The sequence below is a fragment of the Parasteatoda tepidariorum genome, chromosome 5, assembly GCF_982258835.1.
Source record: "Parasteatoda tepidariorum strain Cologne lab strain chromosome 5, Ptep-v5.0, whole genome shotgun sequence".
Lineage (NCBI taxonomy): Eukaryota > Metazoa > Arthropoda > Arachnida > Araneae > Theridiidae > Parasteatoda > Parasteatoda tepidariorum.
In genome coordinates this window covers 91,618,402-91,636,318 of record NC_141759.1, presented here as the reverse complement: position 1 = coordinate 91,636,318, position 17,917 = coordinate 91,618,402, and the positions used below count along the sequence as shown (strand labels likewise).

The window sequence follows — 17,917 nt, the reverse complement described above, 5'->3', positions numbered from 1 at the left end:
AAAAATTAAATTTGAAAGTCTGATTAAACAAGATCTCCTCAAAATCTCTTCCCCATCAATACTTCTTCATTACTATTTCTTATTCACTATGTTTTTCTTAGTTCTTCTTATCTACAGGAAAAGTTTTTCCTTAGCATTGTCTATTTTCCCTGTGTTAATAACTCTAGGAGAGAACTGATTTTCTACATTATTCACTTGTAGTCTAATTGTTATTTTTGTGAAAATAGACTACCTCCTGTTCTTCATTTATTAAACTAATGTTAAATTATATTAACTGAATTTATTAAGTTTATTTGTTATATGCATTGTTTTTGTCCTTCAATATATTGAGTTAACAAAAAATTGTTTTATTAATTTATCTACCACAGCTTTTATAATTTGTGACATTACCTCATTTTAAGCTGAAAAAAATACTAAGTATGTTTTCATTTCACGGTTTTTAAAATTTTTTTTTTTTTTTAAAGAAACTTGTTAACTGTTTAAGATGGTTGTCATATTATATAGTTGAAAGAAATAAATTTTTACAGTAAAGTTCTGCATTTATCCATTTTACATAACTTGCTAACTACAGTTGTAAAGAAAATTATTATCAAAACTTTCATTTTTTACGCATTTAAGAGCTGACTAGTATGATTAAAAAATTAGCATGCATTAAGTAATAAGTATAATTAAGACAACACTGAACTTTAAAATTATATTGCTTAATTTAAATTAGGGGTGCACAACCTTTTTCAGTGAAGGGCCACATGCACAGCAGATTGACCAATGAAGGGCCGCATGCCAAAGTGTTTAGATTATTAGATGATATGTTACATATTGAAAGCAATTGTTGGTGGTGATTGTTATATAAACATCATTGTTTATATAACACTAAATTCTTTTTATCGCTTAACCTTGTAATCTCTTTGCAGAAAATACAATACTTTAAAACGTTTAAAATTAGAAAATGCAAAACTGATTACTTAAGAAAGAAAACAGAATTCGAAAATCAGAATCAATTTATCAGAAAAAATTTAGATAAATTGAAATAATTTAAAAACTATGGAAAAATTGAAATTTTTTTTATCACATTACAAAATACATAAGTCCATTTAAACATAGATTTTAAAGTTAAATTTTTTCTTCATAGAATTAAATTTCAAATAAATAAATATTCTAGTTATTAATATAAATTTAAGTTAAATACTTTGATTTAAAGAAAGTTTATAGGGTTAAAAATGATTAAAACAAAACCCCTTAAGTGGAAAATAAGATTTAGCATTTATTAGGGAATGTACTTTAACTTTCAGACATTTTTATTTTAAATTATAAGAGGCTGAGAGAGGGAAGAAAAAGAAAGAAAGAAAACACATTAAATTTTAAGGAACTATGTTCCTTAATAATAAAAAACTATTAAGATACTTGTTTGCAACTTTTTATGACGAATATATTTTTAACATGACACTTATTATTTACAATCAATAAAATTTACATTACTTTACGAAACTTATCTTTTTTTATACAGTTAAAATTTAATGATATACAAATCATTTCCCAGCATATAATCATAAATGATATAAAATGCTACAAGAAGGTAGAAAATGGTTTAAAAAATTTCCTAATGGTTATACTGTAATTTTCAAAATTTTTGAATATTGTGATAATTTTATCTACTTGATCATGTGATATTTTTTGAGCCATTAAATGAAAATGTTATGATTGTATTTAAAGACTACTCTGTAATTTTGAACAGGCCAAATTCATTCTGGAAAACAGTCTTTCGACAGAAGCTGTTGTTGTGGGTAGTATTAAACTTAGAGCAAATAGCATCATCAGTTTTGGAATTTGTCCTAGATGGTGTTCTTCCTTTCTGGGTTTTTAAATCGCGGAAATACAAATATCGATGTGTTATTTTTTAATTGCTTGAATACGAATTGCTATGCGTTATTTTTTAATTGCTTGAATACGAATTGCCATGTGTGATTTTTAAATTGCTTAAATAAAAAACTCGATGCTTGTTTTTCAAATCGCGTGAATACGAATCTTGTGGCTTTTAAATTGCGAAAGGACTACTCACAACACTTGATTTTTAAAATGCATGAATATGAATCGCGATATATGGTTTTTAAAACGCGTGCATATGAATTGCGAGAAAAGTAGCAACGGATGATATTTTAAACGTCAGAACACGAATCGCGATATGAGATTTTAAATCCCGTAAATACGAAACGCGATGGATTATTTTTAAATCTCGTTAATGTTAATACGAAATGCGATGGGCAATTTTCAGATAGCGTAAATACAAATTACGATGTATGACTTTTAAATTACAAGTGACAATAAAAAGAATAGGTTCGATGTGTGTTGTTAAACTTGCACGTGTTCATGGGACTAAAGAATTATGCAGTGTTTTGAATTATTTTTTTTGCAAAACGGACCGCGTTTAATATAAACACATCTCGTTTTTTTTTCCTGGGAAGGTGCTGATTTGGCTAAGATACGTAATTACTTTTTAAGTTACGAAAAAAAAATTAAAACTGAATCGAATTTCAGGAGTTGTAATATTGTGTGAAAATATCAGGTATATTCTAAATCACAAATAAAAATGCAGCAATAACGGGAAAGAAGAAAAAACACGCTCGAAAAACCTCTTAAAAAATGCGTGTTAAAATCGGTAGAACGCAAATGATAAAATCGGCACAAACAGAGCACGTAAAAAATAATTATTTTAATGCGCGATTCAAAACTCGCTTGCTGTCAAACCATAGTATTAAAAATATCATAATCTTTTTAAATCACGGGAAAAACGTAATAACTACTAAAACAATAGCCAAAATACTTTTATATTTCAGATGAAATTGGAGTAAATAAAGTCCATCAAAATTTTATGTAATTTAAATGCGGGATTTGAAATTAAAATGTCGCAATAGCGTATAAAAAATATCGGTACTTTCAAAACCTTGTAGAAATGTGTAGCAATAATTTCTAGAATAACGATTGAAAAATAATTTGATTTGCGATAAAATCGTTACAATTAAGCCGTGTCAAAAAATGGTTATCTAAATGAGCGATTCTTTACTCGCGATTCGTAATAATATCGTGCTAAAATATCGAAGTTTTAAAAACCGGGTGGAATTGTGCAGCAATAACTGTTGAAGAAAGGTTCTAAAGTCATTTAGATTTTCCATGAAGTTTGCACAAATAAAGCGTTTCATAACTTTCAAAAATCGCTATTTCAGAAACTACTTGAAAATGGGTAGCAATAACTACCGAAAAGTCATTGGAATCGGCACATACGAAAGGCGTCAAAAGTGGTAATTAAAATTCGTAAATCGTAATAATGATGTATTAAAAATATTGGGATTTTTAAAACTATGCTGAAATCCGTAGCGTTAACCATCGAAAAACTACATTGATTGAGATTGGGTGCGTCAAAAACTTAAAAGTGTAAATTTAAATTACCGAATTCTTTTTATTATTTTTCAAAAACAAATATAAAATTTTTTTTTCATTTTGTTCAGATTGCGGCCGCGGGCCGCACATGGAGGGTTGGCGGGCCGCATTTGGCCCGCGGGCCGCAGGTTGAGCACCCCTAATTTAAATGTTCAATTCATCATCATTGGCTCGACTGCCCAGGGAGGGCCTTGGGCCTTCTCGAAAGGTTTTTTCCAGGCTAACTTATTTCCCTCTAGTGTTTCCTAGTTTTTAGTTTTTAAGACCAGAAGGTCTTTTTCTAGGCCATCTATCCATGTCAAATTCGGCCTGCCTCTTTTTCGTGTGCCAACTGGTCTGGCATTGAAAACTCTTTTTGTGGTACGGTCTTTGTCCATTCTCATAACATGGCCTGCCAGTTTTATTCTTTGTCATTTAATAAAGTTAATAATGTCAGTTTCATTATATGAGTGATTAAGCTCTAGATTTGTTCTAAGCTACACACCATTTTTTCTTAATTCCTTCAAAAATATTCAATTATTTTTTTTAATATTTCCATTTTGAGTGTTTGTAGGTAAGTACCAGTTTTAATATCACCATCACTCTTTTCATATTGTTTTACTATTAATCATTAAAGTTTGAGTTTTTGTTTTATTGTTGTTGCATAAAATAGTAACTCTTTTGTTGCAGACATGAACTAATTTTAAGTAATTCTGAAGATAAAAGTATTAGAGTGTGGGACATGGTCAAGCGCACCACACTGTTCACATTTAGACGAGAACATGACAGATTTTGGATAATGACTGCCCACCCCAGTCTCAACTTATTTGCTGCTGGTCACGATGGCGGTATGATAATCTTCAAGCTGGAACGAGAACGGCCATCATTTGCTGTTCACAACAACTTGCTCTACTACGTAAAAGATCGCTATTTGAGGCGTTTGGATTTCGGCCTCTCCAAAGACGTCTGTCTTCTTCAACTCAGAGGTGGAAATCGAAGCCCAGTCTTTAGGTAATAAAAATTTAAGTTAGAATCGTTTAAACAAACTATTTTAACATGATTTGAAGCTAAGATCACTTAATTCTAAAACACAGGGTTGAAGTTTTTGCCAGCAAAAAGGGTTTTTTGTCAGGACAATGGCAAAAACCTGGTAAAAACCGGCAAAAACTGGTAAAAACCGGCAGAAACCAAATTATCTAAATTGCTGATTAAATATTATTACAAAATACTTGAAACATATTTAAATCAATCATAAGGAATAATAATTTTGATACATTACATGAAGAAATTATTTTTAACATATTAATAATTAATATACCTAAGGGTAATAATTTTTAAAAGATTGAAAGTTTTTGATCTCTTTTTCGTTTCAGAATCCTAAAATAAATGTTTTTTTACAAATAAATATTATTATTTGTATAATACTATTATTTATTATAAAAAATTATTATTTGTACAATAATTAACTACACATGTTGATAGATATTTTATGCTTTAAATTATATTTGTATTAATTTAAAATAAGTTCATTTCACTGGAAAAAAGAGAATAATCACAAATTTTCCAATCAATAATGTTTTAAACTATTAAAATGATACATTATCATTTAATTATGGAATAATAGTTTTGTTAATTTTTTTGTAATTATTTATATTCATAGTATATATTTCAATTTTAGGAATAATTTTGTATCAAAAATGTGTTTTTGTCCTCTCATCTTGGAAAATATAGGTTTTTGCCAGGACGGTTTTTACCGGTATTTACCATGGTTTTTTCCACCTGCGGCAAAATCTTGCCAACCCTGCTAAAACGTATAAGTTTTTCTCAAAAATCAATGTGTTTTTTGTTCACAAGTGTTTAGTAAAAGAAAAATTTCATATCTAATTGTAAAGAGCATGTTTAATTTTATATAAAGCATCTAACTTAAAACATATAAAAATTTAAATATTGAACTGATCCTAGCATTCCAATTCAATTACAAATGATTTGATTTTATTATTCGCTATATATTCACCCCGCATTTTCAGTTGTAATGATTTGGCTGGGACTTTGTGTTTAATTTGAAGTAAAGTACTTTAAAGATTACTTTAAATTGTTTGACTTCATTGCTGTTAAAAAGTTTATCCCAGGAATTCTTACATCAAAATATAATTTGCATTAAATTCAGTGGTCAAATAATAGATGAAATAACTAACAATTAGTAATTGGCAGTATTGATATTTTTCAATCAACATCCATTCAAAATAACTTTTTTTGTATGCAGCAAAGTTATTTTTCTTTATAGTATTTAAAATTTAGATAAATTTCAGATTCCAGATTGGAAATTTGTTATCATTCATCAAACAATAGAGTGCAAAAAGAAAAACCGAATAAATAAAAAATGCAAAAATAAAGGTACCCTTTAAGGCAGGGCTCGAAAAGCCGCCCGTCCTCGGCTGTCAAAAATTCCCCGCGGTCAACAAATTTCTCTAATCCGACGTCCGCGCGGACGGCCATTTTCCCGTTAATGTTCGTGATACATTTTCAATTTTTGTTATCTTACAAGAGTCTAGCGCCTTATTTCTAAATTGACCCTGAAATTGAATTGATGTTTTCTCCGTCTGGGAGAACTGCAGCTGTTGAACTTAGCAATGAACTTCAGCAATGAACTTACAAAAAAATGCATTACGTACTGGTCTTAAACAAGAAGCGGTAAACGCAATTATGAACATCTACCTAAATGGAAAACCCCTTTCAGATTTCTATGCAGAAGCCTCTGCAAATCATTGGCTTGATTGTGGAACTGGCAAACGTCATATTTGACTCATTTAAAAAAACGCAGTACCCTCGGATAAATTGCCATTCCAGATAACTTGACCTTTGTCTTTTAAATTATTTCATAAAAGAAATAAATTTTTTCATAAAAGAAATACTACGTTTCTAAAAGCCTCGTGTTTCTTTTATTACTGTATAATGTAATCTTAGTAACTACTAATTCATTGTGTAATTTATATAAATGTTTGTAATAAATGAGAGAAAATTATATTTTTATTTATTTAGAAGCTACGGGTTAGTTTCAAAGGAGGACGGGTACATTGTTGGACAAGCCGTCCTTGGGGACGGGTAAAATTTCTGAGCTTTTTCGAGCCCTGCTTTAAGGCAGCCAGTAAAGAAAAAACGCAGCTGCTAGTTAGAAAAGATCTTTTTTACAAAATATCTAGTTTTGTTCTTAAGTACTATTAAGAAATGTTCAGGATAATATATCAAGAGTTGTAAAGCAAACATGCATAAGTATGCTCTTTCATTCGTTTTTTAGTAATTTAAAAATTGTTTTAATTCATGGAATAGGGAAAAAATGTAATATTTCTATTGATTAGTTGTTTAATTTCTATTGCTTACATGACAAGATTGGTTTCATTTTATAAAAACATACAGGATATCTGCGCACCTGGAAGGTAATGGATTTCGGTATTGAACAAAATTTTCCATGAAATGTCATGATTTTAAAGAAGATTTTTTTTAAAAAAAAGTCACATGGAAAGTCATGGATTTAGGTTGCCTAAAGATCTAATTTTTAAAATGGAATTTACCCCCCCCCCCAATTTTGCAGTGTTCCGAATATCTAAATTTGTAACAGTCTCCACTCATAGTCATATTTTTTTAAAATATAAAATGTTTTTTCCTGTCCTTTAAAAATTATGGCGTTCTTTCAAAAAATGAAAGAACGAACATCATTTCTGGAGTGAATTATCTTCTAAACTTCTATGATTTCAGAATTTTTTTATCAATTGATTATTATTTTTTTTATTTTATCAATTTAAAATTCTAGTTTAGACTTTTTATATTACACTTACTTTTAAGAAGAAATAAAACAGGTTTAAATAACTACATATATCTGACTGTATATTTACTTATATGCTTTTGTATTTTTTTAGATGTTTTATTGCTTCAACTCTTTCTTCAATCTTTTTTTTTTTTTTTTAAGTTTAAAATTCAATATGAAGATGAAAAGTATAACAATTTTGGTTATACCTATCATTTCAGTACCTATCATTATAATGCTTTTTTAAATTTGTTGTGTTTTTGTTGGAGAAAATAGTAATTTCGGTAAGTTGAAAAATTCTTGGAATTATTTATGGTAAGTTATGAAAAGTCACGGATTTGAAAATCTAAAATGCAGCAGATACCCTGAACATAATGAATAAAATTTTCTTTTTTATATAAAAAATTTGTGTCATTTTTTATTGCGATGAAAATGAAATCATCAATAAAATGTTTTATTTTATTGATGATTTCATCTCTTTGAGTATAGGTACCATATTATGCATATGTAAGGTTTTAATAATATATTCTAATGTTTTTCTCAAAGCATTTCAAACTGTGTTTGAAATTATGAATAATTTAAATGAACTGACAACTATTTCTCTTCCTTTTCTAGCTTGTCTTATAATCATGTTGAAAATGCTGTTCTTATTTGCACCCGTACCAACAATGTGGATAACAGTACTTATGATTTATACATGATTCCAAAAGAAGTTGATTCACAGCAAACTGAAGCATCAGATTGTAAACGTTCTTCTGGACTTACTGCTGTTTGGATCGCAAGGAACAGATTTGCTGTTTTGGATCGCACTCATACAGTGAGCATCTAATTGCATAATAAGTTTTTCAGGGTGCGTAGCGTTTGTAAAAAGTGCTTAAAGGTGCTTTTTTGGGGATTTCGTTTTTAAAAGCTTTTAAAGGTGCTTTTTTCAGCTGGCGTTTTTAAAAAGTGCTTTTTTTTCGAGTAATTGTTTTTCCCTTCAGTGATATCTGGTGGATCCCATGCATTTCACGAAAAAAGGGGAGTTTGCTACGTAATCATTCACGCGGACTTCATGTCGTATCCACGTTATGACTTGCGCATGCACACTTGAAACCGAAACCCGAGTGCTCCAATTCGGATAGAGAATATCAGATCCTTATGAAATGTTTTTCTTTATAATTTTGTTCTTGTTTATTTTATTTTACTTCTAACACTTTTTTTGACGTAGGGGGTAAGGGTGCTTTTGTTCTGAGTTCAGGGTCAAGTTGAATTCATTCAGTGATGTGGGAAAGTACTGATTGTTTCGATTTACGCCCGTTTCTTTTTTGGTTTTTTTTTAAACGCTAAAACTGTTAATAAAAAGTTTTTGTTTTTCAATAATATCATTGATTGAATATGAATTTTTTGAGTGCTTGAAAATTTTTGTAAAGTGCTTGAAAAGTTTTTAAAAAGTGCTTATTTTTGATTCAAAGATTTGGCTATGCACCCTGTTTTTGTTGGCTATAAATTTTATGCTTCATCTTTTCTTTTTTTGAAACAGTTAGTTATCAAGAACATGAAGAATGAAGTGACTAAAAAAGTTCAGGCTCCTAATTGTGATGAAATATTTTATGCTGGCACCGGAATGCTACTTCTCAGAGACTCAGATGGCCTCACTCTTTTTGATGTCCAACAAAACAGGTAATTTTTTTTTTATCTAGTCACTTTTTTAACGCTAAACATACCATTAAGAACTTTAGCATTGAAAATGCGCTGATCATATTACTGTTTTTGCGCATTTAACTTCATGACTTTTTCTAACAAATATATACAGTTAATAATCTATTATTTTTTATATTGTGTTTGCTTCGAATAATACTTGCCATAAACCTATTTCGACCACATCCGGTCATTTGACCAGGAGAACAATTTATTGCTTTATAAGGTTATTGTATCAGAAATTACGATGTAATGCGCGTTCAGCGTATTGCATTAAATTAGTTGCACAGTTGCGTGGTTAGTTGCAAAGATTGTTGCGCGGTTAGTTCATACGGAATAACTGTAAATTCAAATTTCTAGAAAGTACCTAAAATTTTTGATTGACATTTTCGTGTAAGAAAAAGTGACAAAAACTAAATGTTTTGGTAAGTAGCTTATATTTTGTTTTGATAGCTTTACTTCATTTTTAACTAACTGTTAGTTTTTACCCAGAAAAATGTCGAAACAATCAAGACAGCACAAGTTCTTAGAGGAAATAATATTAAGGGAAGCAAGACGTTTTCGATGTTGAGAAAATGATTTTTTCAACCATATCGACTAGCCATTTTTTCTTAATATTAAATACATTTTAAAACTTTACATTTATGAAAACTACATATTAATATCATTCATTAACATTAAAAAGGAATTTAAAATGTTTATAAATTTAATTTTTATAAATATTTGAAAATTTAATGTATATATAATTTTTTTTTTACCAGACATAGCTTTCGGTACGCTTAAAAAATTTTCTACATGAAATATCAGCAAAAAATTGGCATACACTCATGTAAATATGTTTGAAAAATCAGGTGAAATAGTTTGTTTCATAATATGTACAGAATATATTATATATAAGCAAAATAAATGTAGTATTTCAGAAAAAAAATTTTAAATTTCGTTCAAATTTTGAAAACATTCCCCTGTATAACAAAATTATAATGAAAAAAATAAACTTTATATAGTTGATTAAATGTAAATAAGATATATACACAAGCATAGAAATTTTCATAACTTTACAATGATTTGTTTTTTGTACGAGCGTACCGAAAGTTATGTCTGGTAAAAAAAAAAAATTATATTTACATTAAATTTTCAAATTCTAATAAAAATTAAATTTATAAACATTTTAAATTCCTTTTTAATGTTATTGAATTAGATTAATATGTAGCTGTCATAACTGTAAAGTTTAAAGTCTTAAAATGTATTTAATATTAAGAAAAAATGGCTTGTCGATAAGGTTGAAAAAATCATTTTTTCGACATCGAAAACGTCTTGCTTCCCTTAATTATAGGAATCATTACAAGGATTATAATTCTTATATATTATAATTATAAGAGTAATAGAAATAATAATAATTAGAAGAAATATATGTTTGCGGAAAATGCACAATGGACTCACCCTATATATGTAAAAAATGTGTTGAGCAATGAATTAAAAATTCTTATTCTTTGTGTTTGTAATACATAAAAATTGGCAAGATACCATTTTGTTTAATTATAATGAAGTTCTTTTTAATTTATTTTCTTCCTAACATTCATATTTCATACATTCAATCAAGAAACATAAAGTCCGGTCATTTGACCAGCTATGGTAGAAATAGGTATAGATTAAGTGTTCGTACGTTTAGTGTTAAGTATTAAAAATTATGTTGTATAATAGTACTATTTAATTCCATATTGAATCTATGAAAAGAACCAGATAAAACAGAGAAATAATTAAGGCTGAAGTCAATTCCAATTGCCAAAAATTCGAATTATCTAAAAACTAATACAGAGTGCATAGCTTTTTAAAAAGTGCTTAAAGACGCTTATTTTTGATTTACGTTTTTTAAAAGCCCTTAAAGGTGCTTTTTTCATCCTCGATCAAATATGAATAGTATGTAAATTGATAGAGGGTTTTTGCGCAAAAAATTTTCAGGTTTTTTTACTTTGTGTCACAATTGTCCCTGCTTAATGTTTAGTTTGCTTAATTTGAAAACCTTACCAGTTACTTCATCGATTCTACTCTGAATATTAAATTGGTTATGAATATCTAAATTTATTTTCTCTTTCTCTCTCTTCGATTGCTTGCTCAATATAAATTTTTTTTCCACTTCTTACAAAATTCTACTTTAAATGTTACATTTGAATATGAATGTTTCATTTATTCCATTCTTTCCCATGAATGTTATATGAAAATGTTAAGTCTAAAATTAATGTTAAGTTCTCTGAATTTGAAAACTTTTACTCTATTGATTCTGCTCTGAATGTTAATCTTTATCAGGAGTATTTAATTTCTTTCTCATAGATTGTTTGAAAATGCTAAGTCTAAATTTAGTGTTAAGTTTTCTGAATTTGAAAACTTTACTGATAACTTCTCTATTGATTCTGCTCTGAATTTTAAACTTGATAATGAGTATTTAATTTCTTTCCCATAGATTATATGAACATTTTAAGTCTAAAATTAATGTTAAAAAACTAAACTTAGTGGCGGGACAGCCCATTGAGGGCCAAGACCTACTGTGCCCATCTCAGTTTTCTTCACTTTGGGCTCTGGGGTGCAGGAGCAGATGTTCTGGTCAGGTGGTCAGCCGAACGCGGAACCCCCAGTGTTTAGTTCCCAAGCATGCTTGGTACTCATTTATCGACCCACTGAAGGGATGAAAGACTGAGTCTACCTTGCCCGGCCCGAGGATCGAAATCAGGACCTGTGGCACGGGGAGCGCGGAGCGTTACCACTCAGCCACTGGGCGTCAAATTTAATGTTAAGTTTTCTGAATTTGAAAAGTTTACTGATTACTTCTCTGTTGATTCTGCTCTGAATATTAATTTTGATTATGAGTATTTAATTTCTTTCTCATAGATTATATGAAAATGTTAAGTTTAAAATTAATATTAAGTTTTCTTAATTTGAAATTTTTACTGAATTTGAAAAGTTTACTGATTACTTTTCTATTGATTCTGTTCTGAATTTTAAACTTGATTATGAGTATTTAATTTCTTTCCCATAGATTATATGAAAATGTTAAGTTTAAAATTAATGTTAAGTTTTCTTAATTTGAAAACTTTATTGAATTTGAAAACTTTACTGATTACTTCTCTATTGATTCTGTTCTGAATGTTGATTTTGATTATGAGTATTTAATTTCTTTCCCATAGATTATATGAAAATGTTAAGTTTAAAATTAATATTAAGTTTTCTTAATTAGAAAACTTTACTGAATTTGAAAACTTTACTGATTACTTCTCTATTGATTCTGCTCTGAATTTTAAACTTGATTATGAGTATTTAATTTCTTCCTCATAGATTGCTTGCCAACGTAAAGTCTGCTCGAGTGAAATATGTGCACTGGAGCAGTGATATGAGCCATGTTGCTTTCTTCAGCAAGCATACCCTTACCATGTGCAACCGTCGTCTCGATGTTTTGTGTACCATTCAGGAGAACTGCAGATTAAAAAGTGGTTCATGGGATGATAACAATGTTTTTATTTACACAACATCCAATCACATTAAATATGCACTAACAAATGGGTAAGTTACATTTTGTTAAAATTTTTTTAAAATTCAAGTGATTTTATATTTATAATGTTTTCTCTTTCGTTTTCAGTGACCACGGCATCATTCGAACGTTGGATGTACCAATCTACATAACTAAAGTGAAAGATTCTAATGTGTATTGTTTGGATAGAGAATGCAGACCCAGAGTTTTGACTATTGATCCCACAGAATACAAATTCAAACTTGCACTTGTGAATCGAAAATATGAAGAGGCAAACCTCCTTTTACTTTTATTTAATTGATTTATTAAAGTTTTGAATCTTTTATTAGTTAGTTCAAATAATTTCATTTGATACTTACTGTTTCTTTTAAACCAATGCTTTTTACATCAAAAATTAAATTAAGGCAATCTACTTTTTGCTTTTATTGAATTGATTTATTAAAGTTTTAAATCTTTTATTATTTAATTTAAATAATTTCATTTAATTCTGTTTCTAAACCAATGCTTTTAGATCAAAAATTGAACTAAACCAAGCCTTTTTTTACTTTTATGTAATTGATTTATTACAGTTTTGAATCTTTTATTTAGTTCAAATAATTTCATTTAATACTGTTTCTTTTCAACCAATGATTTTAAATCAAAAATTCAATTAAGGCAAACCTCATTTTACTTCTATTTAATTGATTTATTAAAGTTTTGAACCTTTTATTATTTAGTTTAAATAATTTCATTTAATACTGTTTCTTTTAAACCTATGCTATTATACTGAAAATTGAATTGAGGCAAACATCTTTTTACTTTTATTTAATGGATTTATTAAAGTTACTAAATTGATATATTTTATTATTGAGTTTAATCAATTTCATTTAATACTGTTTCTTTTAAACCTATACTTTTAAATTGAGAATTAAATTAAGGCAAACCCCTTTTTAATTTATTTAATTGATTTATTAAAGTTTTTATTTATTAAGTTTAACTATTTTAGTAGTTACTTTTGATTAGATTACTTTTTGCCCAAAAATGTAAACTTTTACCAAAACCAGAACTATTGAATGGTTATTAAATATTAAAATGAAAAAGTATTAAATAGTAAAATAATTTTAATTTTGAATGTTTGAAATATGTTATGCATATTTCAGCATGACAAGAATATAAACTTGATTTAATATTAATCACACTGGCATTCGTTTTACAAAAAAATTATTGTTTGGTGTTTTAATTTATTAGAATTTAATAGTTTTATTCAGTGTAAAAGTTTAAATGTAATTTTAAAAATTCTTAGGTTTTACATATGGTAAGGAATGCCAAATTAGTTGGACAGTCCATCATTGCATATCTTCAAAAGAAAGGCTATCCAGAAGTTGCCTTGCATTTTGTAAAAGATGAAAAAACTAGATTTGCTCTTGCATTAGAGTGTGGTAATATTATGGTAAGAAGCAATTTTATATTTCGTACACAGCCTTACATACCTTTTTTTCCCCTTTAGGAATTTCATTTTGAATTCATGGTTAAGAGTATGTTAATACTTTGTCTTAACTCTATGTTAATACTATATCATACCTGCCAAGTCACCTATTTTTTTAACAAAGGCTCCTGTATTTTACGACTATCTCCTGTCTACCCTTAAATTCTTAAATTTCTCCGTATTTTTTGAAATTTTTAAAAAATTTTTTAGCAATAAAATATTTGCTAATGGCAAAAAAATACATCTCTTATTCCCCAACAGAAGGTGCTATTGCTAGTAATGCAGTATGTTGAGTGTTAATAGTTTAAGTAATTTTGAATAATGGTTTAAAAAAATCTTCTTTAGATTAAGATTTATAAGACAAGCATATTTTTTACTTCGCTAAATGTAATTGCTTTTATTTCCAATTCTTAATTTCTTTTTTTGACTTACATGATTATGCATGATGTATCAAAAGTTTACTCGTAGCCTAAAAAATGTCGCCAGTAAAATCTCCATTATTTTATTTCTCCAATGTTAACAGGTATGCTTTATTCTCTGGAATGTTATACCATATTAAAATTATATTGCTTGTAAAGATTTTGTGTGTATATGTACCCTTACATGCCCAATGGAGCATTTAAATATTTAATCAGAAATTACATAAATTGCAAATGAATTGCCCCTCAAAATTTGACCATTAATAACCATATCTACTGGATTTTCCAGTTTTGTCAGTTTCTTCTGATCTACTGGTTCAATAAGAAATCTCTTGGTTTTTATACGTTTTAAAAAATTCATTAAAATTGAGTAAGTTTCCTAAAGAAAATCCCTATTGAAATAGAATTTTTGCAAAGATTATTCTTCGAATATTTAAATAAGTCAGATATGATCGTGCTCCAGAAAATATCTGGATTTCCGGATTTTTCGCCAACCGCAATCTGGTAGTTTCAAGAAATCATCCATCACATTTATGTATAAAAATTCTTGTATATTTTATTTAGAAATATTAGAACTAAAATTTACACTTGGCATCTCTTCCATTTGTAAATATTTTTTCTAGTAGAATAATAAATGCGATTAGACATAAAAGTAAACTTATACATAATTATTCATCTAAATTATGCTGCATATAATTTATTTAGATTTTCATGTTTTGAAAATATCAATAATTTAAATTTATAAAGACGTTAATTTTTGAAATGCGTCATTATTGATATTACTAAAGAAATTTTCAGAATTTTTATGTTGGACTCACAATCACCCCCTGATAAGTATTACTACATAATAAAGCGAGTCTCTCTTGTAGAAATCAGTTAAAAACTTTTTTTGTTCAAAGATATTCAGTTTATTTTTTATTCAGAACTCTGTTTTTAAATTAATTAAAAAATCTTTTCACTATCTTTGATGAATTAAATGTCTCTTACTATTCAAAATTATGAGTTAACATAATGACATTAAAGATTATGAGTAAACATGCATTTCAAGTATATTTCATGTCAATCATAACTGGAAAATATTGCAATTTTTCTATTTTGATGGCTATAAAATGTCCCTAAAATTTCCTATGTGTAGAATATTTAGTACATTATGCAAAAATTGTCAGGAAATTTATATTATTTTGTAAAATCTACTGAATTTCTATCATCCGTGTTGACAGCTGTGAAAAGCAAATAAACTGCATTAGAGGGAAAATCAATTATGTTTGCTAAGATTAAATTATATTTGCTATAATTGAATATAATTTAAGAACTTATGAAACAAAGTTTGCTTATTCTTTCTCATTTGACATTTATTTTTATTAATTTTTTTTTTATTTTAGTCTCTGTTTATAAGACAATAGTTAATATAAAACTAGGAATTGCAATTGAGAAATTCAAGAGGAACATCATTTTAAAATAAAATGTTAAAGGGCATGTATTTCGGATAATACGTAATTCTGATTATAACATTTTTTGTTAATAATAATTATATGAACTTATTCCATCAGTGCTTTATTGTTTTCTTGGTAATAATACCTTACACTTTGTTACTAACTAATAATCATTTAATACTTGTTTATACTTTAAATAAAAATATAAATAAGAAGTATTAAGCTTACCTAACACTTTAAATAAAAGATGGGGCTGACTTTATATAATTTTTTTTGATGGATTAATAATAAGAGTTAATTTATAAATTTTCATCGAAAACTCTATTTGACCAAATAAGTTTTGTTTGCCTTGTATTTTCTAGACTAACATGCCTGGCAGGACATCTAAAAATTATGAGATTTTTCGAAGCAGGCATGTTCAGTAAAAGTAACTTAGTATTTTTTCTTTATAGGTTGCTCTTGATGCTGCTAGGATCCTGGATGATAAAGCATGCTGGGATAAGCTTGGTGAAGCTGCTCTACTTCATGGCAACCATCAGGTAATTTAGAATTTTGTTCTAAATTAAGCCTCTTGAATATAATCCATTAATCAGAATTTGTGTTCTTATTCTGGTAATATGAGTGTCATTTTTAAAGTAAGAATGGATTTCACATCTTATCCGCACATCCTGTCGAGTGGCGTTAGACTTAGTGGTTGGGCAGCTCCAAAGAACAGTGCACATCGACCTGAGGTCTATTTTACCCAAACCCTAAATCAGGATTAACAAGAGAGCCTTAGGGCTGGAATGAAGTTCCGCAAACACCTAACAAGAACGCCTTGCAGTTCCCAGGCCTTAATGCAATGTTGCCCTAAATGCTCAAATCTTTGAGCAATGTAGATCTTACACTCACAAAGTATGTGTCGTGAAGTCTCCTTTTCAAAATGGCAACCTCTACGAAGAGGATTAGATTCAATACCCATAATGTATAGGTGTCTCCTGAGGATGCAGTGTCCAGTGAGAAAGCCGATGATCTTCCTCAAACTGTTCCTGTTTAGCTTAAGAAGCTCTTTTTGATGTACAGATGTACTAGGACAGTCATGATTCAGCTCTTTAGCTTGTCTCTGACCATCCAAGTTGCACCATTGCTCATGGGCAATTTTGCCATAGAGCTTGAATATAGATGCCTTGATGTGGTGGGTGAAATTCCCAAGGCTGGTTCAGGGTCCCAGAAGATTGCACTAGTGTCGAGTGGCGTTAGTTCAAGTTTGACAACTCTTGGCAAGTCCCACTACTCGGCTGTTAGGTTTTACATTTCTACTGGTTGCATGGTAATACTGTTTCGTTTTTTACCATACCAGTCACCAGAAATCCTGCAGATTTAGAAGTGCATTCAGTTATTCGGTTTTTAAATGCAAAAGTGAGACTTCATTTGTGTTTAATTATATTTGAAAATAAATAGGCAATTTTTAAAAGTTACATAAAATAATTATTGCATATAATTGATTGTTTTATTTTGAATTTTAATTGCTAGAAGAAAATTGAAATACTTTTAAGTTCATTATGTTTAATGATATTGGCAGCATTCATTTCACAACGCTCTAAAAGTTTTCTGAAAATTGTTATAACAGTATTCTGATTTCTTTTTTTTTTAAAAAAAGGAAATATCTAAAAAGCAAAGCAGATACTCACCTATTAATAAAATTATAATTTATAATTTTGTGTTCTGATTTATTTATTAGGTAGTTGAAATGGCATACCAAAGAACTAAAAATTTTGACAAATTATCATTCCTGTATCTAATTACTGGAAACTTGGAAAAATTGAGGAAGATGATGAAGATAGCAGAAATTCGAAAGGATACTAGCGGACAGTTTCAGAATGCTTTATATCTTGGAGATGTTGCTGAGCGAGTTAAGATATTGAAGGTAACTAAACTCATGTTTCTTTTTTTTCGTTTCTGTTTTCTCTGATTCTTGTGGGAATAAATAATTTAGATTTGCTATTGTAATTTTTTTAAAAATTACCTCATCAAAAATATATTAAATTTAATTTGCATGCATGACCATAGTAGGCTGGTGTTTCTGACAATAATAAAACTTTCTGTCATTGTTTATATGATAGCAGTGCTTACGAAACTCTTCCTATTATTTTTGCAGTAACCCTTAGTAAGTTTTTAGCAAATGGTCCGAAAATATAGCATGTTACT

The 17,917-nt window shown here is 28.5% G+C and overlaps 1 protein-coding gene across 2 annotated transcripts in view; it reads left to right on the top strand.

Moving 5' to 3' along the window:
- The window catches only part of alphaCOP (coatomer subunit alpha), a 35,874-nt gene that overhangs the window by 5,690 nt on the left and 12,267 nt on the right, over positions 1-17,917 (top strand). For both annotated transcript variants that reach the window (XM_087164521.1, XM_087164520.1), the window contains exons 4-11: positions 4,102-4,422; positions 7,829-8,030; positions 8,736-8,875; positions 12,221-12,445; positions 12,522-12,684; positions 13,696-13,842; positions 16,183-16,269; positions 17,451-17,636. In XM_087164521.1, the coding sequence (XP_087020647.1) occupies positions 4,102-4,422; positions 7,829-8,030; positions 8,736-8,875; positions 12,221-12,445; positions 12,522-12,684; positions 13,696-13,842; positions 16,183-16,269; positions 17,451-17,636 (1,471 nt within the window). The remainder of the gene's footprint in view (positions 1-4,101; positions 4,423-7,828; positions 8,031-8,735; positions 8,876-12,220; positions 12,446-12,521; positions 12,685-13,695; positions 13,843-16,182; positions 16,270-17,450; positions 17,637-17,917) is intronic.